The 16838-nt window shown below is 42.8% G+C and overlaps 1 protein-coding gene across 11 annotated transcripts in view; it reads left to right on the top strand.

The window, feature by feature from the left end:
- Positions 1-16838, top strand: part of AUTS2 (activator of transcription and developmental regulator AUTS2) — a 984419-nt gene that overhangs the window by 875894 nt on the left and 91687 nt on the right. For all 11 annotated transcript variants that reach the window (XM_019493307.2, XM_019493306.2, XM_014608106.3 and 8 more), the window contains one exon: positions 11869-11917. In XM_019493307.2, coding sequence (XP_019348852.1) covers positions 11869-11917 — 49 coding nt within the window. The remainder of the gene's footprint in view (positions 1-11868; positions 11918-16838) is intronic.

The raw sequence follows: 16838 nt of genomic DNA, 5'->3' as shown, positions 1-16838 counted from the left end.
GTGCTGCTGGATGATGCTGCCCTCCTAGAAACCACATAAGGGTCTGGTTATAAATTGACCCTATATAAGAACCTACCTTATGTTTTCAAGTTTAGTTTTAGGAAATACAAGGTTTTTTTGGAATACCAGTGAGTAACAACTGATAAAGAGCTTGAACTGCTATTGTCCATACGACATCGCACAGGGGAGTCAATAAATCAAGAAAAGGACCCCCAAAGGTGCAAATGCACTAAAAAATAATAAAATAAAAATAGCGCTGAAAAAAATGTGATTTGGTATTTTTCTTGTATGTGCAAAAGCACTAAGTACAGCAGTTGAGACTAGAGGGGACCCAGTTAGAAGTCAACCCTGCATACAAGTCTAGTGTGATTCTTGTGGAGGGAAAGATGGTAGGTAGACTTATAATGAGAACAGTACAGAAAATGCATGTTTGGGCACATCTTGCGTCTCCTTTGCAGAGACAAATTCTGGAAGATCTCTGGGTAGCGAACACAGCGTTCTGCAGCACAGAGATGCTTGGGTGCTGGGAAGACGAGGGCGAGAGTGGAGAAATGCACATGCATCACTTAAAATAGCCAGAAAAGGGCCCTTAGTCTCTTTCTTGTCTTGTTCCCTTCACATTCACAAATGTTCATCACTCTCTCTCTCTCTTTTTTCATCCTTCCTAGGGGCGATGACTGACAGATTAATATATGTCTAGCTACGTGTCTTAGAAATCAAAAGGAAGGTGCTGTCAGAATCGCTTGTCAGAAAATGAGATTAGGCGCACTTGTCATTTGCTGAGGATTGCAGTCTTTCAGAGATAAGGTTGCATTTAATGAGTGTAAAAAGCCTCCTTGTGAAAAAGGGGGTGGTGTAGGGGAGAGAGAATGATTATTTTTCTGGTGTCAGCTGAGTGCTTTATCATATAACTTGATACTGTGGCACCCTGGCAGGCACTGATAATGGCTGCTGGGGCTATTGCACCTCTTCAGTTGCTCTGCAGCTTCAAAAGTGATGACTTGTTACCTGCTTTTAAACTCTTCTTGGATGTTGAAACCCGCTATCCTAAGGGAAAGAAGCAAAAGCATGTACAGTATGTTTTAAAGAAAGACCTGTGAAAACACACAGCATAAAGGAAATGTGCTAAATGTATAGCCACTTTCCCCAGCAAACTATAAAGAATACTCAGTGGGTTTCAGTGAAATATGGAACTTGTCTGACAAGTGAAGGATAACTAATGAGAAACAGAGCTGTATCCCACTGAAACCAATTGTGTTTTGTTATGGAAAATATTTATCAAGCCTTTTTTTCATTTGTTGGTTCTCCTAACAGTGCCATAATAACTCCTCTTATGTGCGCTAGATGCCTTCTCTCAGTTATTTAAATTCTGCAGCAGTTTTTATGTTGTCTGTTGAATATTATCACACTGTACATGAATATTTTAGATGGATGTTTCATTCGTCAGCTTAACGGTCATTCTTTTGCCAAGTTAGTGTCTTCATACTGTTTAGAAGCTGGCTAAATGTACAGATTTATTGTCTATAACGTAGTATCTAAAGATGAGGTGGCAGTCAAAGATGGAATTTATCCGATCAGCAAGAGAGAGCTACAGGAGCTGCATATTTTTGCAGTAATGCTTCTTTTGGAAGCGTACCTCTTTTATCCAGGAAAGGGAGATTCGGGCCGTATATTCTGTTCATCAAATTAGACGTGATTTTCATTATTTTGCTTGAATGTTAGAAAATGAAAGAAGTGACTCAATTGGTTTCCGGTGCTGATTCAGCATTTCCTTGACTAAAACTGGTCTGATTAACACAGAGCAGGATTACAGCACACAATGATGGCTGCTTTATTCTGCCTTGCAAATTTCTGCTTCCCCTGTCTATGGAAAATATTGTGATAGATATTTTTCCTTTATTAGCTAATTCAGGAGATGGCCTCCGATATTAGTAGACCAATGTATTTGAAATATATCCTTTCGTTTCAGAGCTAAATGACAGGTGGAAAATGATAATAGATGGTAGATAATGGTCATAGCTCAATTGTTTGAATGGGGCATTTATAGAAGCCTACTCGCATCATAGTGAGCAGGGGAGACTTTTATTTTCTTCTGAAAGAGGTTACAAATATAGAAGAGAGATGTCATGTATCTAGAGGTTAAAAAGACGCAAGAAAATCTTAAAAGCTGTGGAACCAGGTAAATAGTCCTTCATAATGTATTTACCAAGTCATAAATGCGAATCACAGGACAGAATATAGAAGGAGGAGGAACATGTGTATATTTCTTGGGAGAGGAGTTATAGCCAGGAAACAGTGATAGTCAGGGATTTTTGTTTTTTAAATTTGGAGGAGAAAGAGAGGGACAGTTCTTGTGTCTACTCCCGTGTCAAATAAATGACTGTATTTGGAAGGAAAAATGTCTCCACAATTAAAGGACAGTGAAGCTTTCTTTTCCAGACTCTTAAAAGATTGCAGAAGAGAATCTATCCTCCCTCAGGTGTGCAAAAAAAAAGCTAAATTTCACCCCTGAAATCAATGGGAACAGTGGAAAGCATTCAGCATCTTTTACAGGATCAGACCCTTACCAAGGAGGAGGAAAAGAGAGCCCTATTGTTCTGCTCAGCCCTACTTTTTAATCTTTGTTTCCATTTGAAACCAAAATCATAAAACTGCCTGCAGAGTGGCTGCCTTGCTGTTCCTATAAATGAGAATTCCAGCTTTTATGCTAATTCAGTTTCAGGTTTCTTTGAACCTGCAGTTTATGGGCCTCTGCTTAAAACTGCAATCTGTTCTGCATAAAAGAAGGATTACAAAGTGGTTTAGTTTTGCAAATGCTGCAGAAAAATAATAAAAAAATAAAAAAGTTGCACTGTCATTAATACTCCCCTGCAAAAGTTTTCTGCTTTGTCAAATTAAAACTTGTCTTATATTTACATCTTTTTTTCCTGCAACCCCGTGTAGCAGATCCATTTCTTTGTGATTGCTGCTGCCAAGCATGTCGTTTTTGTGCAACGTTCTTCCTGTGTCTGCCTTTAGTGTAAAGAGCGTGTGCCTTCTTCTACCAGGGCAGGCAAGCACATATTGCCATCTGATGCCAGGAGTCCACCGGGTGAGCCAGTAGCTCACCTTGTAGGCTCAAATGCACCCATGAACAATCAACCTGAATCAGTCTTCCTGACAAAGTCCAGCCTCCGAACAATTTCGTTTTATTGACATCTGTAGGCTGTTTTTCTATGCCAAAGAAAGCTGTGGCTTTTGTTCATCATAATATTATCTAGGTCACCAAGGAGGGCAGGTGTGTCTTTTTTTTTCTGTGTTATCTTCAGTTCAGGTTTTTCTGTTTGGGACTAAGGGAGTCGCACCAACCAATGAAAGCCAACAGAGGCACATGCATGTGTATGTGTGCACACATGCATATGCACATGCACAAACACACACACTCCTGAAGCATTTTCTCCTTGGGAAAAATAGAACCTGGATTTCCTATTTACTAAGAGACATAATTAAATATGTTTTCAAAGCAATACGAAGGATGTTATGGGGTATCCCCATCACACTTGCAACTCAAATGCTATCACATTTTCTGAAAAGGTTAGCAACTTAGTGAAACATAAATGTTTCCAGTCTTCAACAGACTGGAATATCTACTTTTCACATTTCCAGGGAAAAAAAACACTAAACAACCTCTCAGGTGAGAGAAGGTTTGCCCTGAATGATTTAATAGAGTTAAATTTGCCATCATTTCGAATTCAAAATGTGCCTGTTGCTCTAAGATGGGTTGTTCTTTGTTTCCTGCACTGCTGGGAATCAACCTTGCCTGTTTTAAAATCCATTCTCGTTTTTATGAAAAGGCCTGAACCTGGAACTGAAACTTAAAATCTCTGAGCATTTTTAAATGGATCAAAAAAACTCTTGGGTTATTCTTGATAGCCATGCAGTTCATCAAAGCAGTGTTGCTGCAGAAACTGATAGAGACCATGGATGGATGCAATAAAATCGAGCAAAGAACAGAAACTTTTAAGAACTTGCCTACTCTAGATCCTCAGTCAGTAAAAAGTAAAAGGACTGGTATCAAGTTTTTATAAGACCATAAATGTGAGCTAAAGTCCACAGAAATCAACAGAGGTTTTTTTTCTGCTGAGTTCATAGGGCTAAGTGCCAGTCTTTTCATTCTGAAGTTTAAAAATACATTTAGTACATGTGTAAGGAAAACTGAAGTCTACTAGTTCCTGGTAGGACATGTCTAATGAGCACACACATGCCTGTTGTCCCACCAATATGTCTCACATGTGTTAGAGAGAGAAGCAAGTAATTATATTTCAGGTTTTGTGAATACAGGTCTGACATGCTACCTGTTTGAAAAGCTTAGTGTGGACATGTTGCTTTAACACATGCTAAATTGGTCAAGTTAAACCATAATGGGGGGCAGGGGGAGGAGAGGCTTTAACCTGATCAACTCTGCAATGTACTAATTTATAAACTGCCTTGAACGCAATACAACTGTCAAGATGTTCATCAAAATGTTAGCTATCACCGTGATACTGTGTCTTAAAGTCCGAGTCTAGACAAGACCTTTCATCCACTCTCCCCTTGCATCCTAATCATGCTGAAAAGACCACAGTTTATAATGCTTTTTATCAGATGAGGACAGCTAGCTACTAAAAAGTGGACTCAGGCCTCCAGCTGACTTCACTAGATCATGGAAATGTCATTAAACAGTAATGACTTTTGTTCACTGTCCCCCTAGCTGGATTTATCTAAGAAGTTAAATTCTTCAGCATCCAGTTGCTAGTAAAAAGGTCATGTAAAGCATCTCACTGCCAACGTGAGACAGTTCTTTACAATATGTGTGCGTCAAGAGACTCCAAAAGCTGTAAAAATGCGAAGGGCCAAAGTCTGCTCTCAGTTATGTTGTGGAAACCTAGAATAATCCCACTGAAATCAGGGGAGTAACTTCAACTACCTGCTAGTATAAATCCGACAGAAAGTTGGCCATGAGACTTCAATCTCCTTGTGATGGTGATTTGTCATTTTTAATAAAGAACATCCCTCCATAACAGACACGTAATAAGTGCCCTGTAATGTTTACATACACCGTGTTTATACGAGGCTGTCACTGTGGACACATTATTATTAGTAATATTATTATTATTGCTGTCACACATTTCCACTTAGTTGTCCCTGCAGAAACCACGGTAGTCTGTGCAGCTGTACCTGAAATATAAATTCTGGGAAAAGACAGAGAATTAGGCTTAAAAAAAAAAAAATCTTCTTCTTTAATGGATCACACCGTGGAACCCTCAGGATCTAATGAGTGATATCTGCAAAAAATTCTATAATCATATATCAGAAGTTATTAGGAAGGTTTCTCCCTAAGCATTTATGAGCACTGTTAACTAGTAAGACCTGTCCTCTTTTTCTTTTTCCTAGCCCTTCTTTCCTGCTTCTGCTTTTAATTATCATGTAGGCTCAGCTACCCAATGGCAGCTTTGTTCATATAGGCTCAGCTACCCAAGGTACTTGAGACACCTAAATCCACTATTTAGGTGCAAGCGATATTCTCAAGTCTTCCTCTGCCACCTAACCCCGCAGGCACCTAGATTTTGGCTGGTAGGCATTGCACTAACCATAGACACCACTGAGCTGATCAGTGCCTGACTCAAGCTGAAAGCCCAATGACCCTGAAGCAGGATCTCAAACTAGGCTCGCCTACCTCTTGTCTGGCTGGAAGGGCCTGATCGTGTCGGCATGCCCCAGCACACCTATGCCTGATGTAGTAGAAGGCAACAGGGAGACCAGATGTGTGTGCGCCCTTATGTTCATTCCCCTCCTGGTGGTATTTCAGAGACCTGCCCTGTCTGATTTTGAGCAAGATTTGATCCTGGGTTTCTTGCATCTTAACATGAGTGGACTGATTGCCAGGCATTTAGCATCCTCTGGTTGGATCAGTCTCTGCTTATGGGAGGGGAAGGAAGACAGAGACGGTGCATGTAAGACCAGAGGAGGGTACAGAATCAGAGGGAAGTGCCTTTTTGGGCAGAGAGAAATAAGTGCCTATCCCTGCCTGGGTTAGCCCCTTTGGAGTCTGAACTCCAAGGCATCATTTCTGGCTAGTCTAGGCGACTCCCTACTCAGCTGGGTTTGCCTCCTTCCTTAGATGTCGAGGTCTGACCATTAATTTTATGGGTCTAAGGATTCTGTTGGACAAAAGGGCACTTCGGCATGACACTAATCTAGGCCACAGCTGAATGTTCCCATGGGTCCTATCCAAGACCACTGAAGTTGACAGGAGCCTTTCCATCAACTCCTACAGACATTGGATCAGGCCCAGAAAATCTTAGGGCTTTACTGAGGACAACTTTGCGGCCACATCCACACGAGCATGGATGTTTTGTCCCCTGGAGACAAGTAGCAGCAGGACACCTTGTGCAGCTGCTAGTTGTCCCCGGGGAACAGTCTCTGGCGCATGGCAGGTTACCCCAGGTGGGGTAGGGGAGGCTGGGGCCAGCACTGGGCTGGCTCTGGCAGCCTTACCTGGGGCTCCCTGGGGCTGCAGCAACAGCGATCCTGCTGTATGCAGTCTGGCTGGCCAGCCAGGCTCTGGTTTTGAGCGGCACACACTGCCCCTGCATGCACTGCTATAGTTTTTTTTTCCATGGGTTTTTTTGACCCCTGGATATCAACCCTCCCCCCCCCCCCCCACACACACACATTGCTCCCTTGCAGTGCGAAGAACAGCTGAATGTGTGGTATTTGGTGCTGTGCACACACATACCGCATAGCCATGCTTGCCTGGACGTGGCCTGTGGTTGCACAAGGCGTGCCAAGGGGCCTTCCTGGTCTTGGACAGTCTCTCTGCAGGCGCTAGCCATGGCTACCGTAGTTCCCTAAGGAGCTGAGAGATGCCACCTTCATACTCCAGACAGCAGAGCTGAGCAGATCACAATTCATCCATAGCTCCTGGCCCCTGCTTTATCTTGCAAAACGTACCCTAACGCACACAGGATTGCTCTGTGTGGTCCTAAGTAACCGGTAAAGTCCGCCTTATTATTGACCCAGCACTGGGGGTACGCAGCTACCTCCAGACAGGTGCCAGCCAGCATCAGGACTTCTCACCAGCTCAGCTTCGGTTTTGGGAGGCCGCTGCTGGGTCGCACCAGTGCATCGTTCCCGGCGTAATAACGCTGTTTCTTCATTTTTGCAGCGGTTCTGCCGAGAATATTTGGTGCCTTGCAGAAGCACACGCAGTGTCTAGATGAGTAAATCCGGGGGCCTTTCGATGCTCACGTGTGGCATTGAAACTAAAATAGTGCAAGCCTGTACAAGAAAAAAACCCCAAAAGAAGCACTGCAACCCCCGATACCATGTACCACCTGGAGGGGTGTGAACAGAGGGGCACACACGCATCTGGTCTCCCCGTTGCCTTCTACCACGTCAGGCGTAGGTGTGCTGGGGCATGCTGATACGATCGGGCCCTTCCAGCCAGACAAGAGGCAGGCGAGCCTAGTTTGAGATGCTGCTTCAGGGTCATTGGGCTTTCAGCTTGTGTCAGGCCTCTGAGCAGCTCCGTGGTGCCTACGGTTAATGCAATGAGACCCTGCTTCAGGGTCAGCTCGAGCCAGGCCACTGAGCAGCTCTCTACGGTTAGTGCAATGCCTACCCGCTGAAAGATTTCCCCAGTTCCCTTGCAAAGAAGTTGGGCCTTATTCTTCCCCCTCCAAAAAAAATCAAATAAAAATAAGCATAGCTCCAACACACCCCTCTCCCTGTAGGTAGGGTGAACCGTATCCCTTTGTAAGATAAAATACGTTGGCTATTGAAGAGAAAGGCCTTTCTTTGATGCAGCTGTCTGGCTTTCTGGGGTCTTTTCCCCCGCTTCTCTCCATGCGAGATCAGAGCAAGGCTTTCCTCCTGCAGGGTGCAAAGGAGATTGACAAGGCTGTGCCTCCTCCGAGCGGGCCAAGAGACACGAGAAGAGGTCGGGCAAAGAAAGAGACTCCTTCCTGCTGCCGGGGAAGGAGTCTGTCGCCCGGCGAGGCGGGGTTGGAGCCCGTCGGGGGGCTGCGGGACGCCCCCGCTGCCTCCAGCGCGGGGCTGGCGGGGCGGAGCCGGTGGGAAGTGCCTGGCGGACGCGGCCGGAGGAGGAGGAGGAGAAGGAGAAGGAGGAGGCGGCGGCGGGTCCTATGTGTCCGCGCGGCGGCAGCCCCGGGCTCGTCGTGCTGCCGGAGCCGCGTCGCCTCCCCATGGAATTCACTTGAGGCGGGCGCGGGCGCGGGGCGCGGAGCCCGGGGAGCTGGTGCGGGAGCGGCCCCGCGGGGAGGCGGAGCCCGCGGGGCACCGGGAGCAGCAGCCGCGGCCGCCGCCGCCGCACATGGTTTCCTTTGTCCTGCCGCCGCGCTCCCGGCTCGGATTAGCCGCCCGCCGCGGAGCCGGGACGCCCGGCAGGAGCGCGGGGCCGGCCGCGCCCGCAGGTAACCCCCGGGGCGGCTGCAAGGGGACGGGGCAAGGCATGAGGGGAGGGAGGGGGTGCTGTTTTTGTTTATTTTTGAGTATTTTTCTTGTTTCTGGAAGTCTCGTCCCCGCTGGAGCCGTGCATGGCAAGGAGCGGAGACATGGTGGCATTTGTCTCCTGGAAAGGAAACCGCTCCCGGGTGGGTCCAAGCCCGGCTCGGCGCGGCTCGACATGCAGCACCTTGCCTTGACATCGGCCGGTCGCTTTATTGTCTTCCCGGCGCAGCTTTTTCCCTTTTTTTCTCCCACTCAATTTGCGGAGAGGTTTCAAATCGGCGCTGTTTGCAGGACTGGATGCTTTATTTATTTCATTTTATTTTTTAATCCTTTTCGGTTCGTTATTTCTTCGTGTTGTTCTTCCAGTGTTGCTGGTCGTGATGAAAGTAGCCCTTGCCTTGATACTATCCGGTGTTGCTAGCCATGGTGAAAGTATCCCTATCCAGTGTTGCTAGTCTGATGAAAGTATCCTTGCCTTGATACTATCTAGTGCTCCTAGTCATGGTGAAAGTATCCTTATCCAGTGTTGCTAGTAATGATGAAAGTATCCTTGCCTTGATACTATCCAGTGTTGCTAGTCATGGTGAAAGTATCCTTATCCAATGTTGCTGGTAATGATGAAAGTATCCCTATCCAGTGTTGCTAGTCATGGTAAAGTATCCTTGCCTTGATACTATCCAGCGTGGCTAGTCATGATGAAAGTATCCCTATCTAGTGTTGCTAGTCATGATGAAAATATCCCTATCCAGTGTTGCTAGTAATGATGACAGTATCCAGTGCTGCTGGTCGTGGTTAAAGTATCCCTTGTATTGGATTAGGATGTGATGGCAAAGATTTTATTTGCTGTTAGTTTGCACTTTGTTAACCTTTGAATGAAGGCTGCAGTGTTAAAAGCGATCACATCAGCAGTCCAAGTTACATCTCGGTGTTTGAGCTAATGAGGTGATTATTGGTTATTTGTAGGATAGGGAGTGCATTGGCTTTTTGGGTTGTGAGTGGGGAGGAGGTTATTGCCTTGGTAGGATTATAATCCAGCCCTACAGTTAATAAAGCAAAGGAAACATGTAGCTTCTAGCAGCCCGCTTCTTCATAAAAAAAATGATTTCCTTTAATGTGTTGCAGAGCAGCTAGTAATCGCATCCCTAATTTGGGCTTAGGTGTCAAGACTGTTCAGGCACATGTAGCGTGCCATATTATGGCCAGCAAATGTCACAAGCAGACTTCACAGCAGTGTTTCTTAAAGTGTTTTGCAATGGACTGGAAAAAAATTTGTCACCTGAAGTAGTTGGGGGGGGGGGGGGAAGCATCTTTTTGTTAGTTTTCACCATTAGATCAAACATGCTTTTTTTTTCATTCTTTGAGGGGGCGGAGGCGGGGGTTGGGGGCCCAAGAAGTCAGCACATGGTTTGTTGTTTGTTTTTTGCTCGGAGTACTTCATTTTGAAATACTGGAATAAAGGAATTATTGAAACTACAAGCAGTCTTTTCAATTAAAAGTAGTTTAACCTTTTTTTTTTTTTTTTTTTTAAGGAGAATGCTTTGGACAACTGAATTTAAAAAGGTTGCAGTAGAGGATGCCCAATGTTGAAAAGCTATTATTTTAATTCAGAGAGCGGGCTGATTGGCAAGGCTGTGAAAGCACCGAGAAACCTCTTAATTTGCTGCCATAATACTGAACTGTTTTTAAAGTTCAGGGTTTTCTTGATCTCTTGAATTTGTACTTTATGCCCATAATTTTATAATTCAAGGAAAGGCATCATTGAATAATAAACCTATCATAAGATGATAAATCCAGTGTTTGTAATGTATTTAATCAGAAAAGTATCCCAGTTCAGCTTTTAAATAGTGTATACAACACTAATCTGGTAAAATGTGTTCAGAATGATCAGAAAGAACAAGAGTTGTTTTTAATAGAAAAAATAGTTTATATTCTTAACTTAATGGTGAAGAAATGTGTCTTTATGTATATAAATACACTGTTTATGAAGTGGTTTTACCTATAGATAGGTACTGATTTGTGTATGATATATTAAAATGCACAATATTTTTTTGCCTAGGCACAATTCAAATGAGATTTTTTGGTTTTAAGAAAATATAGAATTGTTTGTTTTCCAAATAAAGGACATTTTTAAAGATTTTTTTTTTTTTTTTTTTTTTTTTTTTTTTTTTTTTTACTGAATCGCAGAAAAACCTGTAGCAGAGGCAGAGAACAGGAGGCTAAATGTTTTTCAGTCTTTCCTGTGTGCTCATTACAATATTTTATTAATACGTGTGTTTCATTTTATACAATTTCAAAAGACTGATTATCCCCCCCAAAATAAGATATCTGAAATATAGTTCAGTAATTAACTGCTTATAGTTATCTTCTGTGAATTTAGATATGGTATAGATTTGAGCTTTGGGGGTGTATGTGCATTGTGTGTACCCAAACACATGTTCCTACGTGCCTGTACAATAGAGGCATAGATTTGATTTTTCACATTTTAAGGAATTTAAGTTGTTGGTAAAATGAACATTTACGGGGTTGCTTTTTTCCCTAGCCTGGACATATAGTCTGTCGCAGAGGTACTCAACAGTTTTAAGTGAAACTTAAATAAGGTTTCAGGGTTAATGATAAAAAAGAGTAAGCACCTTACTGATATCCACACTCCAGTAATAATTAAGAGTCCTAGTAAAGAAAACACAGAGATAGGGATGAGTAGATTAAAAACAAAAAACAAAGTGGCTATTAGCTTGTGCAGATTGAGAAAAGGAGAGAACCTGTTTTTACCAAGGTAAATACAGTGTTTAAATATTCTGTTAGGCCTTAGCAAAGGCTTTGGTTATTAAATAACACAGTATAAAACTTTGCAGAGGCTCCAGCGTAAGTCATGGATGGTCTCCAATACAAAAAAAAAATTAAGCAATCAAAATACTGGGTGTCACATGAAGACTTTTCGAAAAGAGTCCTGCAGATCTGTGGGTGCATGAAACTGGAACGAATGCTTCAAAGTCACGGCGCCTTTCCTAGATTGCAAAATCTGTCAGAATGAGTCTGATAACCCTAGTACAAAAATACAGTTTATGTGCAGCTAATATTTCAAGTAAGAAATTATTTATTTATTAAATAGACTCTTTCCAAATAAATATCTGCACTGCAGGGCAATGAAGCACAGCCAAATAGCACCACCTTATGGATGTTTCATTTTGTGGCTGCAGCTTTTATCATCTTTCTTGTTTTCTCACCTGTTTTGCTTGTTTATTTTTTTTCTCTAAGATCTAGACAAAGATGGGGGGGATGTGCACATGCGTGTGCAAGCGTGCACACACGATATACATATACTCATACTTTGGAAAGTTAACACTTGTATAATACGTGACTTTTCTGTTGGTCTTTCAGGCATCTGATGCCAGCTCTGAAAAACTGTTCAACGCTGTTACAAATAAAGGTAAGACTGCAATCCACATCACAAACGTATTTTCCCCATGCATTCCTTTTCATGGCAGTTTCAATGGGAGATAAACTGTAACTTGTCTTGTAGAAGTGTTGTAATCAGCTTGTTAGTGCTTTTCATGTTTCTCTTGGTTTCAGACATGTTCTGTATGCTTGGTAATTGCTTTGCTTAAGCAATATAAAATAAAGGCTTTAAATAATGCATTGCCTGCCAGGTCAGAATTAATTTAAATAACAATATTAGGGAATAGTTTATTTTACAAATGGCTTTAATTTAAGCTCATTTAAATAACTGTAACAGTTTTCAAAATGTTTTAACTTGATTGTTACTCATCAGCTACATGATAGACATGGAATTATGAATAGCCAATTTGTACTGCTGATAGTAATAATAACCAGCCAGCGTTTAGTATTCACAGGATAATAGTCATAAACCATGGCTTACTGTGCTGTATGCTTTCTGTAAAGTTAATAAACGATATAGTGGGCCACATTTAAATATGCAGTATCCCATTAATTTCTTCCAAACAGCAATTTAAAGAGAGAGTGGCTAATGATATAAGGGTACATTAAGGGAAAACTTGCCTTAAATCATTGCCAGTAGGCTTCTGTGAGGAGCTTATTTGCAGCAGCATTGATAGAAATAATGTTTCTGAGGGCAGGGTTGGGAAAGAGTCTTCTTTCACTGGCTGTGCCAAGGTGTATAATTCAAAGTCTTTAAATTACATAAACTCTATTTGGTCTTTTACTCCCCACCCTCTACCTGCCCCACTGTACTATCTGTTTAATGGCAGTGCATGATAATTGCTTAGTAAAAAGGTATGCTTCCAGCTCAAATTTCACACCATTTTAAGTTAAAATTTCTTTGGAGCACTCCAGCAAGGTTTGAGTAGAAAATACAGCCTTGATTAAATTGGACTTTAAGCCTTTCCTTGTTGTCTAGGTGTGCATGCTTTTCTTCCACAGGCTCTTTATTTTTGTCCCTCTTGGTCACTCTGGATTTTTAAAAAAGGCACCTTCTGCCACTTTCTGCATCCTTTAATTCTGCAGGGCTGCCGGGGTGCAACTCGGGGCAGTACATGGCCCATTACATTTGGGATTCCTCCGCTTATGCACCACTGGTTCTCAAATGTCTTGGATGCATCTTGAAAAGTATCTCATTTTAACTGTATGATGTATTGGCATCCTTTTGAAGTCTCGAGGTGTGTGATTTTGGGGGGCCTAAATAGATTTAGCCAATTTGGCAAGTTGATATTTTGTATTCCATTTAACTGAGTTTACAGGGGTCCCCCCCCCCCTTAGGTAGAGACTGGGTCACCAAAGGAAAAAAAAAAAAAAAAAAAAAGGAAGGCTTGTGTGTTTGAAGTGACCCAAGGCCCCCAAACTACATGTGACTGCATCTTTATTTTGCTAATTTGCTGTAAAAAGCTTAGGAATGTGAGTAGTCCTTTCTTGGGGCTGAGCCAGGCTAGAACAGAAGCCAATCCTCCGAATCAACATTCCTCAGTGATCGCCTGTAACTAGGGTGAAGGGATCTCTTGAGCTGAAGAATGAAAAGTGATTGATGAAGAGTTAGGCCCCTTTTCCTCTTCCTTTCGTTTTCTTTTTTGAATCAAACACATTTCCCACATTCTTATTTGTGTTTACTTACCAAGTTTGATTTGTGGCATCTATTTGGTTGTGAATAACCACGCTTGACAGGGAGCCTATTCTTTGGAGGTACTTTCCTTTGGTGATTTAGTTCCCTTGAAAGGATTAGGGTTTCTTTGTGTAGCCTAAAATCAACATAGGCTTTTCTAAGCTTTGCTTGGGAAACCATACACAAATAAGCTTTTTAGTTGACGGTAGATTATTCCTTTGCCCCTTATTTCCATCAAAATGGCGTCTTTCTTTTCTCCTCCTGAGTTTCCCCTTCATGCCATATGCTAATTCCTGTTGGTAACATGAATGACAAGGGGGAGAATCAATGCAAATCCAGGTGCTGCAAAACTAGGCTGACTGGTATTTTTTTTTCCCTCCACTGGGAGAAAGAGATTAAGGGGTGGGGGAGTGGAAAAAGCACAGGGGACAGTTTTGTTAAAGGGATTAGCATTCAAAGTGCTAAATATCAGGAAAACAACCTCAAAAAGATCCACTGTTTGGAGATAATGTCAATAATTGCTTCCAGACAGGTGCAGGGATTCTCATTAAGGGCTGTGGTTTGTTGTTAGTCTGCTCTCTTCTCCGAGTGTCTGCTGTGTGATGGTTGACGAGGCTGTCAAGGAACTGTCAATTTGGTGCATTTCAAGTTCAAGTTCCCTCTTTGCAAAACGCTGTATGTGTTTTAAAGCCAGCTCTTCCTCTGTGTTGTCCAGTGTTGCTTTTGCCAGAAGCAATAAAAATCACTCGCAAGAAAGGTCAGATTTGCATTGGGTAAATCACAATGAAAATCTTCAAAGCTCCTGGCAGATTGAACCGTCTGACAAGGTGCTGCAAAGTGACAAGCATACATCCTTCCGTGTTCAGCTTTGGACCTCTGAGATGTCCCTTAAAGTCAGCTACGCTCCTCACAGATTTGGTGTCGTCTTTCTCTTACCGACAAAGTCAGTACGAAGGAGCGTCGAACTGTTGTTGCAGAATTATTTGTACAGAGTTATTTGTAACATGCTGTGCCCTTTGTTTTGCGACTTTGCCATATATTATATACCCATTCATTATTTAGTTATTTTATTACAGGAGAACCTAGGTTCTCCAAATGAGAGCAGAGATCTTAGCATCTATAGCAGGGGCGGGCAATTATTTTGGGCAGAGGGCCGCTTACTGAGTTTTGGCAAGCCATTGAGGGCCGCATGACAGGCAGCCCAGGGCAGATAAATATTGATTTCTAAATTTTTTAGGGGCCCTGAGGCTGGATAGAATGGCCTGGCGGGCCACATCCGGCCCCCGGGCCGCATTTTGCCCACCCCTGATCTATATGGACAAATGGTATAAAACCATCTCTACTGCAAAATACATCGAGTACAGTTTTCAAAAGCACAAAAGTCCCATTTTGAGAAATCACTTTGAGGCTTTAGGCCCCAAGTCCCATTGAAAAATTGCTGGGATTTCAGTTCCGAAGCCCCAGCTCCTTAAAAAACCTTTAGGCGCCTAACTCTCCATTGGATGTCAATGGTTTTAACCGCACTTCAGTTTGAGAATCTGTGTCTCCACTGACTTTTTTAAGTAGGACTTTGTCTTCTAAATTGCCTAGTGTTTTGAAAATTGTGCTTGCAGTCTAACTAAGCAAAGACGAATAAAGTGGGAGACCAGAAGTTTTATTCCCATTTTGGGAATGGTAAACTGAGGCATAGAGTGAATATATTTTGTCTTTAAGGTCATACAGGAAGGCTGGGGTAGACCTAGGCCCTGAGCTTGTATATTCTGAATCCTAGTTCAGTGCTTTAACTAGACAACAAGCTTCATCATTTGTGTTTCAGCTGTCTGAGGGGTGTGCTCCCGGTTATACTGTGCCAGTGATCTCGAGGTAGATTTCCTAGTTGACATCAATCTTTGCATGAAAATCAATACTGGGATATGTCCTTAAGTGTTTTAAAAGAATATATCTGCTTTCCCTTGGGGTCTGAAGGCTTAGTACAAGTCACCTGGCCCTGGTGTAGGATTTTGTTCACTGAACCTTGTAGTGTAACTTTGCAGAGTAATTAAGTCTCATTATCTTGTAATAATTGAAATAACCATGATTTCAAAGAGTGTCTATGGTTCCTATTGGTTTCATATTTATTTTTTTTGTTAACTTCCTCTTGTTCCCCCAGAAAACAGCCTTTCTAGGGATCAGAAAATGAGTCTCAAAGCACAAAAGATTCATTCTGAACTTACCCTTTGATCAAGAGCACTGCACTGGCTGCTACAGCCTTTAGTGTTCAAATTGTTTGCAGGATGTTCATGTAAACTTTCTGAATCTTTTTACGCTAGTGGCACAACTCGCTGTTAAGGAAATGTTTACTCTCTCCATGTGAGGTAGATGAAGGGATGTAGATTACCCGTCAGCAAGAAGTGTCCCAAACGCTGATCACAGCAAGCCCCTCCATCTTTAGGTGGCCCCAGAGGAATATCTTCCCCCAGAAAAATAGGTATCCTTTTCTTCCTTGGTCTTCAGTTCTTTAGTGTCCCTGACCATGTCTCTTTGTATAAAGAGGCAGGGAAGTGAGAAAGAAAAATATTTGTCATTTCTCATCTGGTTCATGGTTGCACTGTAATGGAGAAGAGGTGCTTTGTCTTGGAGTGACACATGTTCCATAATGACTGTAGCTGGACTTCTCCACTATAGGCATCAACATGCAATATGGTCTTAACATGTAGTTTAAAACCTACCCCATGCCACCCTCCCCAGGATAGGCAGAGAACTCGACCTCAGTTTTTTACTCTTTTTCTGTGAGACTCTTGGGCAATGATTCGGTCCTACTTGTTTGCCAGGTCCTCCTTCCTTTTTGGCTCACATCTTTTAAAGGGTAGAGTACTTCTTTCCAGCCTGTTTCTATGCACTGCTCTATGGCAGCTCGCTAGTAGGCCAGAGAACTTCAGAAACTGTTGACTTGGTTGTGGCTTGTCCCTTAAATTGGACTCTGACAGCATGACTCTAGTAGAGAGTTTGCCAGTTTGGTGTATGGCAGGGGCGGGCAATTATTTTGGGCAGAGGGCCGCTTACTGAGTTTTGACAAGCCATCGAGGGCCACATGACAGGCAGCCAGGGGCAGCTAAATATTCATTTTCTACATTTTTTATGGGCCCTGTGGGCCGGATACAACAGCCTGACGGTCCGCATCTGGCCCGTGGGCTGCATTTTGCCCACCCCTGGACTTCAGATTGCTTTGGAAACCTGGCACACCACACCATGATGCTAAACGTTGGGGCTAACCTTTTGTCAGGGTTAACTGCTCTCA

This window comes from Alligator mississippiensis, chromosome 14, assembly GCF_030867095.1.
Source record: "Alligator mississippiensis isolate rAllMis1 chromosome 14, rAllMis1, whole genome shotgun sequence".
NCBI classification, from domain to species: Eukaryota; Metazoa; Chordata; order Crocodylia; family Alligatoridae; genus Alligator; species Alligator mississippiensis.
The sequence above is the reverse complement of the archived record's forward strand: the minus strand, read 5'-3'. Positions and strand labels throughout refer to the sequence as shown.